The sequence below is a fragment of the Podospora pseudoanserina genome, chromosome 5 (genome assembly GCF_035222485.1).
Source record: "Podospora pseudoanserina strain CBS 124.78 chromosome 5, whole genome shotgun sequence".
In the NCBI taxonomy this organism is placed as follows: Eukaryota; Fungi; Ascomycota; class Sordariomycetes; order Sordariales; family Podosporaceae; genus Podospora; species Podospora pseudoanserina.
In genome coordinates, this window is record NC_085924.1 from 3,275,282 (window position 1) to 3,292,262 (window position 16,981).

A 16,981-nucleotide genomic window follows, 5' to 3' on the forward strand; every position below is an offset into this window, starting at 1 on the left:
CGGCCCACTTTTCCCATTGGCTGTCATGACCCGGGAATGCCCTCACGCAACGGAAGTCACGGAATCAAGAAACGCTCATAGTGGCATCATATACAAATCTATTACCCTCATGTATCCATAGGTTTTTGTAGTGTGAGGTAAGTAAAACCTACCGCCCCAAACCAAGCCCAACAACCCTCATAGGCCACTCGATCCACTCCCTGTGCTCCTCATCCAAGATCTCATGCGCCCTCTCCACCAAGTGGTCCCCCCATCCTTGAAGCCACCACGTCCTCTCATGATGTTTCCACAGTATGCAAAAATGCGCAAAGATGGCCACCGCTTCCGGTGTGGGTATCTTGAGCAGCGGCACAAGCGAGTCTGACACCTCCCACAACCACAGCATAGCATCCAACACATCCTTTTCCTCCTCCGCCCCTTCTCCATTCTGTTCTCGCGTGATGATCACCAACGATAACTCCAGCTCATCAAGAGCGTGGATATACGTAGCCAGCCGCTCTTGGGCACCCTCCTGGCCTTCTTGTTTCTGCATGCTAACCAGGATATTTTGTCTCAGAGCAGACAGCGGCCCCCACGCCTCTCCCATCTGGCTCTCTTGCATCTTTGCTCTGTGCGTCCTCCACCTCTGCCCTCCATACGCGAGAAACGGCGCTAGCATTGTCTCGTGACCTCTCGGCCCAAGGACACTGCTCAGTGATTTGGCGCCCGTAACAAGAAACGTCCACTCTGGAAAAGACGATGTTTCGTTGATGAAAAAGGACCCCCCCTCTGAGTGAGGTCTCCTCGGACTTGCCAATGCTGTCGACCATGTCAGCACAAAGAGTCTTCCAACACTACCTGAACTGCAAGACCTACCAAAATATATCGTCAACATGCTAAACAAAAACAACCTCGCAGCCGCATCCTTATCCACCCGCAGCAGATGATGCTGCCCATCATCACTCAAATACTTCATCGCCTCCCTGCTCGCCTTCTGATGCAGCACCATCCCCTGCGCGGTATAAAAATCCCTCTTCTCCGAGCTCTCCTGATGGTAAGCAAGATGCAACGAACTAATCGCCAGCACAGCCCTCATGATGAAATCACACTTTAGCGCCGCATCCACCACATCCACCCGCCAAAACTCCCGCACGCCAGCGTCAGACGCCAGGGTGAGATATGTCCTCGAGGTAAAGTTGTGCAGCAGCTCCAGCTCCAACAGCGGCAAAGCATCCGACTCGACCGACTGAGAGTGAGGATACGGACCCGAAGGCGACGACGGCGAGCGGGACGCTCTCGTGGCAGTTTTGGCAGCATGCCTCGCACCACTGGTTCTGTTAGGAATCCCAAGCGTGACTGGAGTGGCGGTCCCCGGCGGAGCGGTGAGAAAAGGGCACTCGACCCCGTGCGAGATGCAGTTGAGACATGACGGGTGGCGTTCGTCACACTGGGGAACCCGACAGTCTGGTTAGATCGGATCTATCTAGATTTTGAAACGATCGGAAGAGTAGGGGGAGAGCGCAGACCTTGATCTTGCGTGCCTTGCATATGGCACAACCGGTGCGGCTCTTTTTGTGCGTCCTTCGGCCCGTGTACGTCAGGCCCACCGGTGGCTGCTGCTGTCGATGGGTCACGAGGGTGGGGACGGGAGCCGGTGGTTGTGGTGGCACGTTCTGGCCACCATGTGGTGTCGGAACGTTGGATCCGAAGGGTGTGGGGGTCCCGGCTGGGGAGGAGGGACTGGGTGTCAACAAGCTGCTGCTGCTGCTGCTCGGGTTCGGGTTGGAGGAGTTGGACATGTGGGTGAGACTAGATGATTGGCTGGGGAACGTGTTGGAGTGAGATCAGTGAGATTGAGCGGGTGATGACAGGTTGGCCACGTTTGGGTCGTGAAACCGTCTGATTTCTGATGTTCTGTTCCTCTCGAGGTATCTTACAACTCAACAGATAGAAAAGACCAAACTCTGAACGAACACTCAGGAGGAACAGATGAAAGACAGATGGCGCGGCCTTTTGACTGGTCAATGGCTTCTTGATGAGGCTGTGGTCCAGCGACCCGGATAGCGACCCCCGAGGCTCAACTGGTCGGTGGGACTGCATCGCGCTAAAACCATCCCCGCAGATGCCAAGCAACGTGCCAAATGACTGTGGATCTGGGGCTGTCAAAAAATTCCAACGACGTCAGAGAAGAAGCTGTCATCACCAACTTTTTGGGTGGTTTTAGGGGTGATCTTGAGTGCCTGACTCCTCGTCATCGAAGACCCATCCAAGATCTTCTAGAACCTAATTCGCGATCAGGACAAGCAACCAGTCAAAGGCCTCATCATGACAAATCCGAGCCCGATGAAGAATCTTCCTTTGGTGGACCCCTTTTGGCTTGGCAGTCTTGGTCAATAGCTACACCAAAGGGTGTAGATAGTCGTACTCGGCTCAATCTTGAATTTTCAACCAATCAAAATCCAAACAGCAAATATGAGAGCCAACACCTAGAGGCGAATCTACTCGCTTTCGCAAAGCCCACAAAATTCCACATTCCTTCCTATCGCAGCCGCATTGTTGAACAGAGCAAAGCCTCGACCCGGAGCTCAAACACCGCAAGGAGGAGAAAGAGATTACATCCGGCTGCGAGCACGTCAGCACGAAGCACCACAGGAGCTCGGGCTTTTGACAAACCCGAACGAACTGATGGATCTTACATAGATGATCTGCTGTAGCTCACTGGAACTTGTGTTTTTTTAGACCAAGGCAACCCCATCCGCCTTCCCGTCCCTTGCCTATTCTTTCCCTCAACCTACTTTCAACAACATCAGCGTTTTTACACTCTTTTGCTGACGTTGTTTTTCTCACGTACACGCGGTTTTCGGATAGACTCACGGCAATTTGGAGGATAGACAGATACCACGACGCAAATCTATACCCCTGAAAACTAGAGCTTCCGACTCCACCCCTAGATTCAATCCTGAGATCTCAACACTTAACAACAACCATATCCAACGTCCCAACCCGGACACCACCCCGCCAGCAACAAACAGCATCCAAAATGACTGACATCGACCTCACCACCCTCCCCCCGAACTTCTACCCCACCTACGAAACCTGCCCCTCCATCTCTCCCCTCTGCCCCGTCAAGGCCACAACCCTAGGCTACTCCCCCAACCTCCCCGTCAACGTCTTCCTCGCCGTCGGCTTCGGCCTTTTCGGGATCATCACCCTCCTCACCGGCCTCTGGAAAAAAACATGGGGCTTCTCCACCACCGTAGCAGCAGGTTGCATCCTCGAATGTGTAGGCTACATCGGTCGCGTCCTCCTCAGCGAAAACGCCTGGAACGCCGACGCGTTCAAGATGCAGATTGTGGCTATTGTTCTTGGCCCAACGCTGGTGTGCGTCGGGTTGTATCTAACGTTACGACACATCGTCATCAGCTTGAACCCGGAGATGTCGAGGATCGCACCGAGACTGTACCCGATATTCTTTGTGCCCGCGGATGTGAGCTGCTTGGTGATTCAGGCCATTGGCGGGGGGGTTGCGGCCGCGGCGGGGAGGGATAACTATGATATTTTGAAGCACGGGAATCGGATCATCATGGCGGGGATCGTGCTTCAGGTTTTGGTTCTGGGGGCGTTTGGTGGGTTGGCGGGCGATTACCTAGTCAGGGTGAGGAAAGGTTTTAGGCAAAACCCTGGGATGGAAGGGAGCGCGCTGTGGAAGGATGGGAAGTTTAGGGGATTCTTGTGGGCGATGGGGGGCGCGTATGCTGCGCTGTTGATTAGGTGTGTTTACCGGATTGCTGAGATGGCGGGAGGGTGGGGGAATCATATCATGCAGCATGAGTCGAGCTTTGTGGTGTTGGAGAGCTTTATGGTGCTGATTGCGTGCGGGTTGTTGGCTTGTGCCGCGCCTGGGGTTTTGTTCCCTGAGATGTCGCATGACCAGAGGATGAAGAATATGGGCAAGGGGAGGCAGCAGGGGGGTGTGGATGTGGAGAGCGGTGCGGGAGAGAAGACTGCAGGTACTGGTGCTAGTGCCAGTCCTTCTGATACGGAGAGGCGGCCGGGGACTGGGGAGGGAATTTGAGAAGAAGGCCTGGGATAATTGGGATATGTGGCGACGGATCTTGAGGACATGCTGAGATCAGGACTGGAGTTCAAAGTCATTTTTGTCCCTTCCAGGCAAACAAAAGGTTTTACGCATGAACTCGAATGCATCTGAGCATAAAATGTGGCCCTGGTCGTGCGGCTGAGCCACGTGGGGGTCCAGAACTCCGAAAGAAAACAGTGTCGAGGTTCATTCTCAAGATTCCAGCAGTTCAGAGCCTATGTCGAAGCATAGTTGTGAAAACAAGTCATATGCCGCAATGTACAAACCTTATCTTCACCGTTTACCCGCTAGAACTATTGGAAAAAGCGAGAGTTCCATCACCACATCGCTTGGCACGTATCCGCTTCGTTGGGCTGACGCCAAGCCGTTCTGGGATGCCATTTTCAACGCCGAGACAAAATCAGGGGTCCAGATTGGCCGGAAGAGCCCACTTGTCATGTCAAGATCTTGTGCCGCCGCTTGACCCCTTTTGGACAGGGGGTGCGGCGCAGGCGATCTCGTTCTTTTTTCCCGCTGGGTTGCGGGATGCTGCCCTCCTCCCTACCTCCTTTTCGCGCCCGATCGCGTCTCTGCGCGGCACATTTCTATCTCCATTTTGACCTACCTTGGCCACCGGGAGGAAGGACAAGCATCGGCAACTTTCGTTAACGTCCCGAACCCAACCCGGCGATAGGTATATATCCCCATCCAGCATGGCTATCAGCCGGGCCTGGGCCGCCGAGGGCTTACGGTCTTTTTCCAACCGTCCACGTCCTGTACCGACTAGGTTTTGGGTTATCAGTTTGGCTAGCATCTTCGTTCTCGCGTTGCTCTTCGTCGGCCACACATCTGACAGCTTGCCGTCAATTCCTGGCTTGAACAAGGAGCCTGAGAAAGCTCAACCACCGCCGCCAACGCCCGAGTCCAACGACCCACCAAAGGGACCAGCAAAGAACTACGACCCTGAAGAATTCGACCTTGACGAAAACGGGCTGAAGATGTGGGAACCCCCACACATGGACGCCCTCGTCCACGGAGTCCACGCCTCTGATGGCGTCAAGAGAAAGCCAACATACCCCCTCGACCCCTTCCCCCAAACACCAATGACCTCACCGGTGCAAGACAACCGTCCCCGCCCCTGGCTCGGAGCCGTCATCTGCTCCGCCTGGGACATCAAACGCCGCATGCTGATCCGCTACACCTGGATGAAGATGTTCAAAGACGTGCCCATGGACCAACGCTTCGTCATCTCCAACCCCGGCCCGGACTGGCGAGCCGTCATCCAGCAGGAAAACGCCACGTTTGGCGACATGATTGTGTTGGACCACCTCCACGAAGACGACTTCACCGCCAACACGGTGAAAACCGTAGAGTTTTACCGGTGGCTGTCGGATAAGTCCCCGGTGAAGTACGAGTTTGTCTCCAAAATGGACACTGACCTCTGGGTCAACGCTCGTGCGTATTGGGACCGGCAGCTCCTCCCTAGACTGGACGTCGTCAAATCTGCCGATGGCAACACAGTCACGGGTTATAAAGCAAACGTCAACCACACCACCATCGGGCAGTTTTATTACGACAATTACCACCGCACGGCGTTTCCTCATGGGGCGATTTACACTGTTACTTGGGATATTGTTAACTTGCTGCCTAAACTGCAAGATAAACACCACATTATCGCCGGGGAGGACGTCACCATGGCTTGGCTGCTTATCAAGGGTCATCAAAAAGTCACCATGGCCATTCTGACGCAGGAAGAGAAATTCGAATTCGACCACAAGGACACCCGGCCAGGGGAGAGGACTCCCTGGGCGAGGAAGGGGACGGATGTTACTTCTAGCTGGCATGCTATGTACGGGAGTGAGATCTTGGCCATTCACCAGCTCAAGAAGGATGATGACTGGCTTATGGTGGCGGAGTGTTTTGACGAGAGGGGGATCAAGGAGATGCCGCCTTATCCCGAGAAGGAGCCCGAGGATAAGGGGGAAAAGCCGGGGTATCCGAGGCCGTTTTGGACGCAGATCCCGAATGACTTTTGGGAGACGGATGTGGATGGGACGTTGCTTTGTAATGGGATTTGGAAGTTGGAGCCGGGGGTGGGGAGGGATATGAAGAAGAAGCCCGAGGGGGAATGAGGTGAGATCTAATGTGTATTGTCATGGTGTGTTTTTTTTTCTGTGTAAATGTTGGGTATCTTATCTGGGCATCTATGTTGTTTTGTGGAGTTGATGGTTGGGCAGACAAGTGGTGCCCTGGTCTGGGAAGATGCCCGTGACGATAATGGGTTGGATATAAGCTTGGTATAGAGAATTATATAGAACTGAAAAAGTAAAATCCAATCGTGGCTATGTACAAGGATTCTTATGGCTCAACTTCCAGCGGCTTGTGAAATCCAAAAATTCCACGGTGACCAAATCCCCAGCCATCCATCCTACGTGTGCCAGTTGCTTGGATCAATTCATGTTGAAGTCAGCAGGTGTGCTCTTTCTGTTCTCACTGAGGGCCGGTCCACGGCCTTTATCTCCCTGCTCGCATCGTCAAACTCACGGCTCCTTCCCCGACAGCATTATGTCGCCTTGGTGTCATGTAAGCTACCCACTGCCCAGAAGTCCAGTCCCGAAGAGGGGAAGGATCCCCGCGGACCCACTGACGCAAATGTTGTTCCCAAACGAGACCATATATCCAGTGGAATGGGTATACCGGGCATAAGTGCTGGTTCCGGTCGTGCATAATGAAAGTCGGTGCGGTCTGATGGAAAGGGGGCTTCCACTCCTGTGAATCGCTAGCCACCATGCCCATCGGATCGGTATACACCGACAGAGTATGCATGTTATGAGGCTGGTGCCATCGGATCATGCTGCTCAAAGTGGTGCTCTTGATAGTCGCAAAGTAACCCATGAGCCATTCTTTTCGGGGCATTTTGAGATCTTCGCAATCCCAGACGGCAATCTCTGCTCTCTCTGTCGGGTATCTGAACCCGACAGCCGCCCAGTATTGCGACGTAGCCAAGGGAATCACCAATACCTCCGCAGGAACCTCGGCGCCAAACTCAAGCCAGACTTGGAGCTCATTCCATATCGAGACAGGAACGGCGCCTTTATACGAAAAAGCAAAGAGAAAGATGAAGATACTAAGCGTATCCCTCCAAGGGGATTTGCTCCCGATCGCCATACCATCTTGCCGATTAGCAGTCAAAGATTCGCGCCACTCAGTTACACTGAACCATGGAACTTCTCTGGTTCCAATTTGCGGATAACCAACGTTTGGGGATAAACCGCGCTCCAACAAGGCTCTTAAAATGGGGGAGACGTCCATGAATTGCTGGCTCTTGAATTGCTTGCGCGTACCACTCACGATGCTCGCGAGGGTCAGCAACTTGTGAGAATCGTCGCCCAAGAGACGGGGGTCCTGTAACCTCCACATCACATAGTTCAGCATCGGCGCAGCCATGTCCGTTGCAATGGCAAATAGAGAGCCTGGCTGATTCTCCGGGTGGCAAATTTGAAAGCCATCCCCGCGCATGATCACAAACCAATCTTTGGGCGGCTCCGCGGTAGAAGAGTCGGTGGCCACGGAATATTGCCGGAAAGCGTCAATCTCGTCCAACAAGGTAAATACCCATGAAGCTGGCGGGGCAGTCATGGCAAAACCTGTCTTTGCCAGACATTCTATCATGGCCGGCAACCGCCGCTCCTGCGCAGCCCTCGCATCGAGTTGTTTTCGCGGTGTAAAATTTGTTTGTGTGAAACTCAAGGCTTTGAACTCGGCCAAGTACGTAGTCAGAATCCCTTCCGCTACCCAATCGTCGTCAATTTTCCAATTGGGCGCCAAATCTCGCAGCTCGGTGCACAAAAAGTCGGATACTGAGCGGTGCGTGAAATCCGCCGCGTGTTTCCGGTCCGAGTTCAAGGTCCTGACCTCGATCAGGCCTTTGCACCAACTTTGCAACCTCTCGGCCGTCTGTATTTCTCGTTTCCTGTAATCGTGCTCGTTGGAGCAAAGAGGAACCGGAAAGAGAAAAGGCCTATCCTCATAGTTGTGTTGGCAGTTATCAAACGAGTCGAATATGTAAGAGAGACCGAACAATGTGAGTGCTTGGGACGTGGTCACGTTTTTGGCTGGTGAAAAGTTGTTCGAATAATCCCCGGCAATGCAGTAGCCACGAAGTCGTAACATCATCGCCAGTACGAAGTGCGCTCCTCTGGCATGATGCTTGGGAATAGTCTTGAAGATCCTCCGGAAAAACTCATTGAGTTCGTCTGGTGCTGTTTCGATAAGCCGGTGGATCGTGTGGAATGATGTACTCCGCTGGTTCGGGAGTTCTTCCTCTATAAGCTTCAGTAAGAACACAACCCACAAGAAGACACCTTTGGCGTTGTCGATGATCAGCCGAGTTGTCTTATCCTGACGACCATCGGTGTCTGACAGTGCAACACGCTGGAAATAAGGGTTGGAACTGAGCCTTTCATGTACCAGCGCGCCGATGTCAGCATCAGTGAGATGGTGGAGTGTAATGCGATGCGCACAATGCAAAGCTCCAAGTATCGGAGTTTCTTCTCGGCTTGAAACACAAAGCTTCACGTTCCTGTGTTTTGCCCAGCTGCCTAGCCTGTCACAGAAAGCCCAGAGAGACTGGCTAGGCTCGTCAAACTCATCGAGGCCGTCAATGAAAAGACAGATCTTGAACCGAGCAGATATCTCTTCAGCTGTCAATAGCCTTTTGACGGCGTTGTTGATCTGGGTATCTGATATGGTTGGTATCGGAGATTTCGCTAGCGACATTGCAGCGTACCTCCTTGGAGCCCAATGATCCGGAAAGAGTATACTGGTAAGCTCAGAATTGCCCCTGAGTATGTCATATATTATTCCTCTCAAGAGCCCGCGTGTAGTCTTTTGCTCTGCTGTTCCGATCTTCCAAAAAAAGAAACGCGAGCAAATGAGTTGCTTTGGTGACGGGCCTGAGGCGGCCCAAGACTCAAGACACTGTTGGGTTGTAGAATGTGTGGCCAAGTACTTCATCAGAGTTGACTTGCCAGCTCCAGGTTTGCCTGCAATGTGGTAAATACCCGAACCCGATCTTAACCAGTGGAGAAACTCTTGGGAGGCGTTAACCCTGGCGGGATCCTCGATGTCTGGCGAACTATCGCCACTCTCCACCCCCGACGGCCGCCCAAGCATCCAGGAGAATGTGGTACATGCTGGATCGGCAATCTCTTCGAAACGCTTATCAGCAGTAGCCGGCCTCAGGGCGCCCAAAATAGTCGCCTGATTCATCGACTCCAACGAGGCCTCGGACAAATATATTGCGTCTTTGATCATCTGCAATAGGTCCAACTTCTCGGTGAGCTTTGCAAGCTCTAATGACAGCGCATCCTTGACTGTTTGCAGGTCCGACTTGTTAATTAGCCTAGTAAGCTCTTCTAGTGGATCGAGCTTCTGACTGATGGCTTCCAGTTTTGTTATCAACTGTGGGCTACGTTGCTCGGAGGCTGCGAGCAGCTGTTTTATTACTGAAACATCGTTACTGAGTTGGAGAAGTTAGAGGACAGGTACCTGGCCGGCCGAAAGTGAAATCTAGCGTGTGACCTTACTTGGTGGTAATTGCAAGTGCAGTTCTCAGTTGGCCCGTTGCCGATTCCAGCTCTTTCTGCAGATCCTGAAGCTCCGACTTGTGCTTTGTGTATTGGGCTTTGGCTTGCAGGGCACTGGCAACCGAAGATGGCTTGCGAGCTTTGCACAGGTCGAGCATGGCTCTTATTTCCTTGATCGTTGCAGAACACCGCTCCGATGCTAATCTCGCGGACGCGTCGAGCCTGGGGTTGGCAAGCTGGCCAAGTGCAGCATCGAACTGACTCATGGCAAGGAGCAGTTTGTCTGTTTGTTTGGTGAAACCCGAAGTCGACTTGTACAGGTCCCAAAGTGTTTTTCCAGTTTTGACAGCAATGTCAACCGTAGAGAGCACGTTGACTGCCAACGAAAAGGCTGATATCGGGTCCATATTTTCGGTCTTTGAATTGAGAGCAGCGCTCAACACGAGATTCGCTGCTTTGCTTGGGCGCCTTTGAGAACTTGAAGAAATCCGACCGAGTGCTGGTCATGATCAAGGTTGGAAATGATTCGGGCAGGATGGAATTTTGGGCTGCAGCCAGCAATGGGTGTTCACAGCCTCAGTTGGAGGCTGTGTGCCTGCATGTAGTACCTATGCTTGGCACGCTTACCTGCATTATACCGGACCTAGGTATGCAGATAACACAAGCCAACGGTTGTTCTTGCTCGTTGATGTCAAGATCGCATCGGTCCAATCACCTGTAACCGTTCTACGTGAGTTATTTGGAAGTCGATGTGCAAGCAATGTTAGCTACCTTACCTTACCCACTCACTTCTATGCTCATCATAGTACAGTATATAGGTAGGTACTTCGTTTGCAGGGCTTAATTGAAGTATATATGAAAGTTGGAGATTGTATATGAGGTAGGTATGCGGGTCGGTAGGTGGTATTCAAGATCTGAAGTTATATCTTGCAAGTATCTCTGGGCCTGGATAGGCACCTACAAATATGTAAGCCTAGGTAAGGTAGTAGAAATCGATTCCATTGATGCTGACGTGCCCAATGCGGCTCTAGTACGCTAACACTTGTCAAAGTGAAGGTCCGCTCTTGCCGAGCAAACACCCATCAGGCGGTTCAGCTTGTTTTGGTCTGATAGTGATCCAGATGACAGCGGCGTAGATTTCTCACGGGCTGACAGCATGACCTACAATGGCGGCCCAGCCTCGCCAGTACCAATTTTCACCATGCATAACCAGATGCCATGATATGATTCCAGCACCCAATCCCGCGAGGCTGTCACAGGCAACAGCCAAAGCAATGTGCAAAAAAAAAAACACCATTCCACATTCCTCCTCCCCTACCCCTTAGCATGCCACCAAGACATAAACACCACCACAACCCCGCCCAGAACTCATTCCACCACCCTTGACCTCCTTGATCACCACCAAAACAATGCCCAACATCCTCCCAATCTACCACCGAACCTGGGAAACCCTCCGCCCCTGGGCAATCCCCTGGAAACACCTCCCCAAAACCGCCTTCCACAACCCCCCAACCCCCAAACTCGACGATGACAATAACCTCGTCTCTTCCGACCTCCCCGAAGTCCGCCCCCTCGACCTCCTAGTCCCCTACCACCCAGAGCGTCAACTAGGCAAAGAAGTCATTGTCTACACTCCGCCTCCCCCTTCCTCACCCCCCGTTGAACACCCCCAAAACGGCAATCCTGAACCCCGGTGGCGCCGTCACCGTATTCTCCTCCTCGCAATAGCGATCATCCTCGCCGGTGGGATGATCACAGGGGGAATAATAGCCGGTTTCATCGCTACACGCCCACCACAGCAACCGCAACAACAGCAGGGTGGGACTGTGAACGACAATAATGGCCAGTGAGTCGATAGTTCCTCCTTCAGATGAGCATTTGTTGACAACGACAAACACAGATATATCCCCCCCGGCTTCTCCACCCTCCCCTACATCGTCACAAGATCCATCAAAACAATCGAAACAAGGACCCTAACGAAGATACGGACCAAGACGCAGACTCCCCGCACGAGAACTACTTCTGGGGTTGATGGAGTGGTTACCACTCCAACTACTGTTGCCAACGGGGAGAGTGCAATCCCGTCCCAGACAGGAGTGATGTAAACCATGCAACCCCAAGTCGTCATCGCCATCCTCACAGACCATCAAAACTCATGCATGCTCCAAGTTCAAAGCGAATGTCATCATAGCCAATATATACATCTCAACCAACCGTCTTCAAACACGGCGGCCCCGACAGTCGTATATACATGCACAAGTTAGGCAGTCAAACTCATCCCATCCATCCCAACACATTCATCAGCCAGCACCAGCCAGCCGCGTAGCAAGGGCACTTCCCTCTTCTCTTCATTAAATTACAATTTTGCTCCAGGACGCAGTTCAAAAACCATACGTCATGAAACAGTGATATTAAATGCCCCCTCCCTCCCTCATCATCAAAACACCAAGCTCCGTTCGTGAGCAATCGTGGTCATGTGAAAAAGGCAGATTGGGCTCCAAACCGAAAAGAGTGCCGGTCGTAGGATAATGCTCCTGTCTATATGCCGAGCAAAGCCAGAAAAAAACTTTTGGTCATTGTCGTAAAAAAGAAGCGGCTTGGAGGAAGAAAGCCAGTCATGGTAAGCGTTGCCCCAAGAAAACAATATTGGGGGGTTGCAATAGCTGTCGTATTCCGTCATGGTGTTCGGACAGCTCCTTCAACGGTCAAAGCTGTTTCTCTGTTGCTGCTGCTTGGTCCTCCAGTCGTGTGCCTCTGCGATGCTTTCGATGCGTGGCATGCCGTCAGGCTTGGAGTTGTAGCCGAACCCGGGCATGCTACTCCACCGGTTGAGCTTCTTCTGAGCCTTGACGGGGTCGTCGACTGGGGCTTGCTGGGCGCTGATGGTGGTCGTGTTGGACCTGCTGGTGTTGGCGCTGCTGGCTGTGCTGGATGAAGATCCGGTAGAGTTGGGGGACTGGTAGATGTATTCGCCGTCAACGTAGATTGCGTTGGAAACAAAAGTAGAACGGCGATGACGCCTGCGGGTGTAGCGCTGCTCGAGGCGGAAGAGCTCAATTTTGGCCTGGATTTTCTCGATGAAGCCCATTGTGTGCGCTGATGGTGGTATGTACAGTGGTATGCAGTTGGTGGGTTTGTGGGAAGTAGGTGTAGGACTCGAGATGGTACTCGGAAGACTCGGTAAAGATGGTGGGTTGTTGGAGTTGACGTGCGAGTTTGGGGCGTTTTGCCAAAGATCAATGTTTCGGGTACTCGAGGATCAGCGGCTGGAAGATTGCTTTTTCGGCTCGGGTGAGACAAGTCAGATCGGGTGCTTTCGCGTGGTGGTGGTGGTGGTAGTTGTGGGTGGGTGTGTCGAGGGACGGAAAGACTGGATGAACAGTCTGGAGATTAAAGAATGGCAAGCGAACAGCAGCGTGGTCGCAGTTTATCCAATGTGTCGGATCAGAGAAAGTCGTGGGGTCGACGGGACGGAAACGAGAACGAGAGGTTGGGTTGGGTTGGGGGTGGTTGAAGAGAGAGAGAGAGAGAGAAAGAGAGAGAGACGAGAGAAGCGGAAGAAACGATGTGACGGGAACATCGCGTGGGGCAGGCCAATCCGCGCCATTCCGAACATGGTGAAGGCTGGCTTCTGTTCTCCACATGCAATTAATCCATCCTCGCGGGGGAATTTTTATGCAGCTCCGCACCACCGCACTGTGCTCCGTGCCCCTGGCGATCACAGATAAAGACGCATGTTCCCAAGCCAGTCTTGACCCCTCTGGGCAAGTCCAGCCTGCCGAGGCTGCTAGCGACGCAGGGGCACAGATGTGAAGGACTGTCAGTGGGACGCTGCTACGACGGAAGGACGGCAGTGCTTTTTCTCGACTGCTGAGAAGTTTTCTCGAGCTGCAGAAGGAGCGAAGAAAAGAGGGGTTATCGAACTGGCAGTGGCTCAGGGGTTTCAGCATTGGGATGGCGGGTGCCAGACGGTTGACATTTTCCCCCGCACTTGACCCCCCAAGAACCCCCCCCAAGCCACTCAGCAACAATAAGCCCGGCCACCCGACCTCGTACCTTAACGAATGTCACCAAAAACGCCATTCACCCGGTTTCGCCGTTCCAATGCCTCGACGTAACATGTCAGAAAGTTAATGCAATCAATCGACATATTCTTTCCACGATTTCGTCTTTCAATCACTGACTGTTCCTCAGCAGCTGTCGCGTGTCGGTCGTCAAATGACGAAATGCCCAAGCTTCTCTGGGCAGCCCTCCTGGCCCCCTGCATCCCACGTGTCGCGCTACCAGTCTTGGACCACAACGCTCGGGACCGCGAATCCACAGCGGCCATCACCAATGAAAGGCCCAGTAAGGCCTCCAGCCGAAATGATATCGAACACGACGGCGCCGCTCTTGGACATCAATGGTTCCCAACATCCGTTGTGGCAGCGGGATGGATCATAACAGCTGCCGTTATCATCGTTCAAGTGTGGTACGGCGCGGTAGGTTAAAGCCACAGAACGACGCATTTATCATGAGACCAGAATTCGTTTTTACTAGATGATCCTCACAGCAATACCGTCCGCAGATTTGTCGCCGCGGACTGGAGCGTGTGGAAGATCCACGACTGGGTTGCCCTCACAACGGAATCTACTCATCTGGCAGGTCACCTGGGTGAGCCCGCCCCATGAACGCTAATAACAGAGAAATAGTGCCGCTATATAAAAACATGAGCCCCAAGGCGGACGTAACAGCAGCGCCAACTTCTTGAAGACCCCATCTGCCGGACGGTGGCGGGGAAAGTACAAGACCGATTCCTGTTACCAACGCTATCATGAACATCAGCATGACCACGGCGCCCAATGTTAGGGCATCTTTCCACGTCATGGAAGAAGAAGGTCGATGCTAATCTGGTATGTTGCCGTCTTGCAATTGCTTGTACCACTTGTTAAGCTTTTTGTGGATATCTTTGCATCGGAGACGTTACCGGGTATCCTTGGGGAGCTTGCCATTGCTCTGGACTGGCGGCTCAACAAGCAACATGTCCTTTTCGATCATGTTCAAAAGATTGTGGATGTAGTTGGTGCAGCTGGGGTGGCCGTGTAAGCCGCGTATGAACTATATCTGTGTCTTTAGTGTTGGTTTCCAAGTCAAAGCGGAGTGCTGGACTTGTGGTGACTAACCCGGGTTACGGACGGTTTGACTGGAAAGGCAGCTGAGAAGACGATGGGCGGCTCCCTCGAGCGCGTCGTGTCGAGTTATAGTACGCAGCTTGATAGTCGCCGTCGTGTTTCCGATTCTTTTCGAACACGCGGAGCAAGCGGATTCCGCCCATATACCAGGTGATGAACACTAGGTAGATGCAGCCAAGGCTCCAGATGTCGCCAGAGTAGCTCCTAACTTGGTGTTCGAATGTTGATTCAGGGGGATTGTATCGAATTGTTCCCCCGAATGATTGTTTGTCCGAGACCAAAGGAAAATCTGCGAGGCCAAAATCTGATATTCTAAGGGTTTTATCAGTTTCCCCATCTTTATCTGAGGCACAAAAAACTAAGATGTTGCTGGCTTTCAAGTCTCCGTGATGTCCCGGAGCCCCGGATAGCCTGAGCCTCGTTCTGAATGATTTTGGTAGTCATTTCTTGGCCAGGTCAGTTCACGTCTGAACAGGTCAGCATGGGTGAAGCGTGTTCGTCGTCCAACCATGTGTGGCCCATGGATTCGCATGAGCCCACTTGCAAGACCGGCACACTCTCTTGCAAGCCAGCGGCGGGTTTTGATGTTTGGTTCAGGCCTGGGATTTGATTTCCAGTATTGTTCAAGGTCGGACTCTGCCCATTCGAACATGAGATGGCATTTGCCATGTATTTCGTAAGTTGCGAGTAATGTTTTTAGGTGAGAGTGCGGCGGCAGCCTCAAGAGCATTGGCGTCATAATTTCTTGCCGAAAGCTTTTCTCTGAATAGAGCCTTTTAGTTGTGAAGAAGGAGTTTCCGTCCTGGATTCAGCGTGACATTAGTACCCTGCCTCTCCTATTAAAGCCGAGTCATACGTACATTTGGCTTATCGTTGTAAAACTCGTGGTGTCCATCGTATATTTGGACCTTTAACACTTCTCCATAGCCCCCCTTCCCGACTAGCTCTTGGGTTCGAAACGGTAGAATCGTGCTCGAACCCAATCGGTAGTGTTGGACTGGCCTGTTTCCCACGCCACGTGAGAAGACGGGTGCTGAGGAAATCGCCTGAGACTGTATAAACTGATTCATATCCACCCTTGTCCATCCGGTAAAACACCCGAGCGGTTATATTTGACTGTTTCGGCGAATGCTCCATCCCTCTTGAATAAAAGGTAGATCGTCATCACAAACCCCCTCCTTGAGGAACAGCTCGATTGCACCGGGCTTCTCCATCTTGACGAGAATAGCAAAGATCTTTCGGAAGGTCATTTGAGGAGGTGGGTTGCCAGTTGGACATATCTGATCGCTGTGCTCCATAGCCCGTTGATTGGCTGTCGCTTTCTGAGTACAATTCCGAGACTTGAGATGGTATTTCCCTAGTTCCTTCGCGACCGAGCTTTGGGTGATGAGTCGTTCAAGTTCTTTCTTTGAATATATATCCTTTTGCTGCGGCGTTGGCTTCATGGCGTGATATAGTTTGCCGCATAGGCTCTTTTCGCGTGGTACCGCCCCCATGCTGGGTGAGTTGTTCCGGATACACTGAAGAAGCCTTTCCCCGCCTATCACACAGCAATCCAATATAAATGTGTTCAACCAATCTGCAATACCTGCAGATATGGCAGAGGTCTGGCAACGTCAATTGGGAGAGCAATATGTAGGTAGGTAGTCAGTGACCGACTGGATACCTGACCTGAGTCGATGGTGTCGGTTTTGGTCAGGCGAACGAAGTGAGGTTGATCATTGAAACCGATCAATGTGTCCTGCGCCCCCTGAATTGCGCCCCTTACCTCCCTGTCCATGTGAGATGGCGGCCCGTACGGGATCTGGTGCGGCATTGATCAAGTCGTGCTTTCGGCTTCGTTTGGATCACTTTCAGTATTTGGGAACTAATAAGAGCGTTGGGATAAGAAAGTGGTTGACGCCTGACTAAGTGCCTATCCCACCTCTCAATTAAGCCTAGTTCAAAATAGGCAATACATGCAGCTGAGCAAATATCTAGCTGAGTGCAATAATCATAACGCAGCTCCAAAGAAAGGTTTCTTCAAATTGAACATGGAAAGACACTCTGAGTCTCGCAAGTGTATTGAAGTGCACCTAGACAGAATCTAATGTCTACAAACCTACCTTACCTAGACTGTTATTTCACTTTCCCGCTAATCTGTTGACCCATTCGGCGATGTTGGA

At 52.3% G+C, this 16,981-nt stretch overlaps 5 protein-coding genes across 5 annotated transcripts; 2 read left to right on the forward strand and 3 right to left on the reverse strand.

The window, feature by feature from the left end:
• Positions 1–77: 77 nt before the first annotated feature.
• Positions 78–2,292, reverse strand: QC764_507810 (uncharacterized protein). The gene is made up of 3 exons (XM_062948034.1): positions 1,506–2,292; positions 856–1,426; positions 78–798 (listed from the first exon to the last, which is right to left on the reverse strand). Exons 1-3 carry the CDS (start codon positions 1,776–1,778, stop codon positions 149–151), a joined length of 1,494 nt encoding a protein of 497 aa, XP_062799429.1. The 5' UTR covers positions 1,779–2,292; the 3' UTR covers positions 78–148.
• Positions 2,293–3,019: 727 nt separating this feature from the next.
• On the forward strand, positions 3,020–4,054 carry QC764_507820 (uncharacterized protein; the record flags this gene model as incomplete). The annotated part of the gene is made up of 1 exon (XM_062948035.1): positions 3,020–4,054. One exon carries the CDS (start codon positions 3,020–3,022, stop codon positions 4,052–4,054), a length of 1,035 nt encoding a protein of 344 aa, XP_062799430.1.
• Positions 4,055–4,770: 716 nt separating this feature from the next.
• On the forward strand, positions 4,771–6,189 carry QC764_507825 (uncharacterized protein; the record flags this gene model as incomplete). Its single annotated transcript, XM_062948036.1, has 1 exon — positions 4,771–6,189. The coding sequence occupies one exon, from the start codon at positions 4,771–4,773 to the stop codon at positions 6,187–6,189; it is 1,419 nt and encodes a 472-aa protein (XP_062799431.1).
• Positions 6,190–6,338: 149 nt separating this feature from the next.
• Positions 6,339–10,160, reverse strand: QC764_507830 (uncharacterized protein). Its single transcript, XM_062948037.1, has 2 exons — positions 9,646–10,160; positions 6,339–9,578 (listed from the first exon to the last, which is right to left on the reverse strand). Exons 1-2 carry the CDS (start codon positions 10,050–10,052, stop codon positions 6,572–6,574), a joined length of 3,414 nt encoding a protein of 1,137 aa, XP_062799432.1. The 5' UTR covers positions 10,053–10,160; the 3' UTR covers positions 6,339–6,571.
• A 2,183-nt stretch (positions 10,161–12,343) lies between these two features.
• On the reverse strand, positions 12,344–12,733 carry QC764_507840 (uncharacterized protein; the record flags this gene model as incomplete). Its single annotated transcript, XM_062948038.1, has 1 exon — positions 12,344–12,733. One exon carries the CDS (start codon positions 12,731–12,733, stop codon positions 12,344–12,346), a length of 390 nt encoding a protein of 129 aa, XP_062799433.1.
• Positions 12,734–16,981: the final 4,248 nt, after the last annotated feature.

Coding starts and splice junctions, on each gene's coding strand:
- QC764_507810 (XM_062948034.1), bottom strand. CDS start 1,778: ATGTCCAACTCCTCCAACCCGAACCCGAGCAGCAGCAGCAGCAGCTTG. Junction 1,427..1,505: donor GCAAGGCACGCAAGATCAAG/GTCTGCGCTCTC, acceptor CGGGTTCCCCAG/TGTGACGAACGCCACCCGTC. Junction 799..855: donor CATGTTGACGATATATTTTG/GTAGGTCTTGCA, acceptor CATGGTCGACAG/CATTGGCAAGTCCGAGGAGA.
- QC764_507830 (XM_062948037.1), bottom strand. CDS start 10,052: ATGGACCCGATATCAGCCTTTTCGTTGGCAGTCAACGTGCTCTCTACG. Junction 9,579..9,645: donor GCACTTGCAATTACCACCAA/GTAAGGTCACAC, acceptor TCTCCAACTCAG/TAACGATGTTTCAGTAATAA.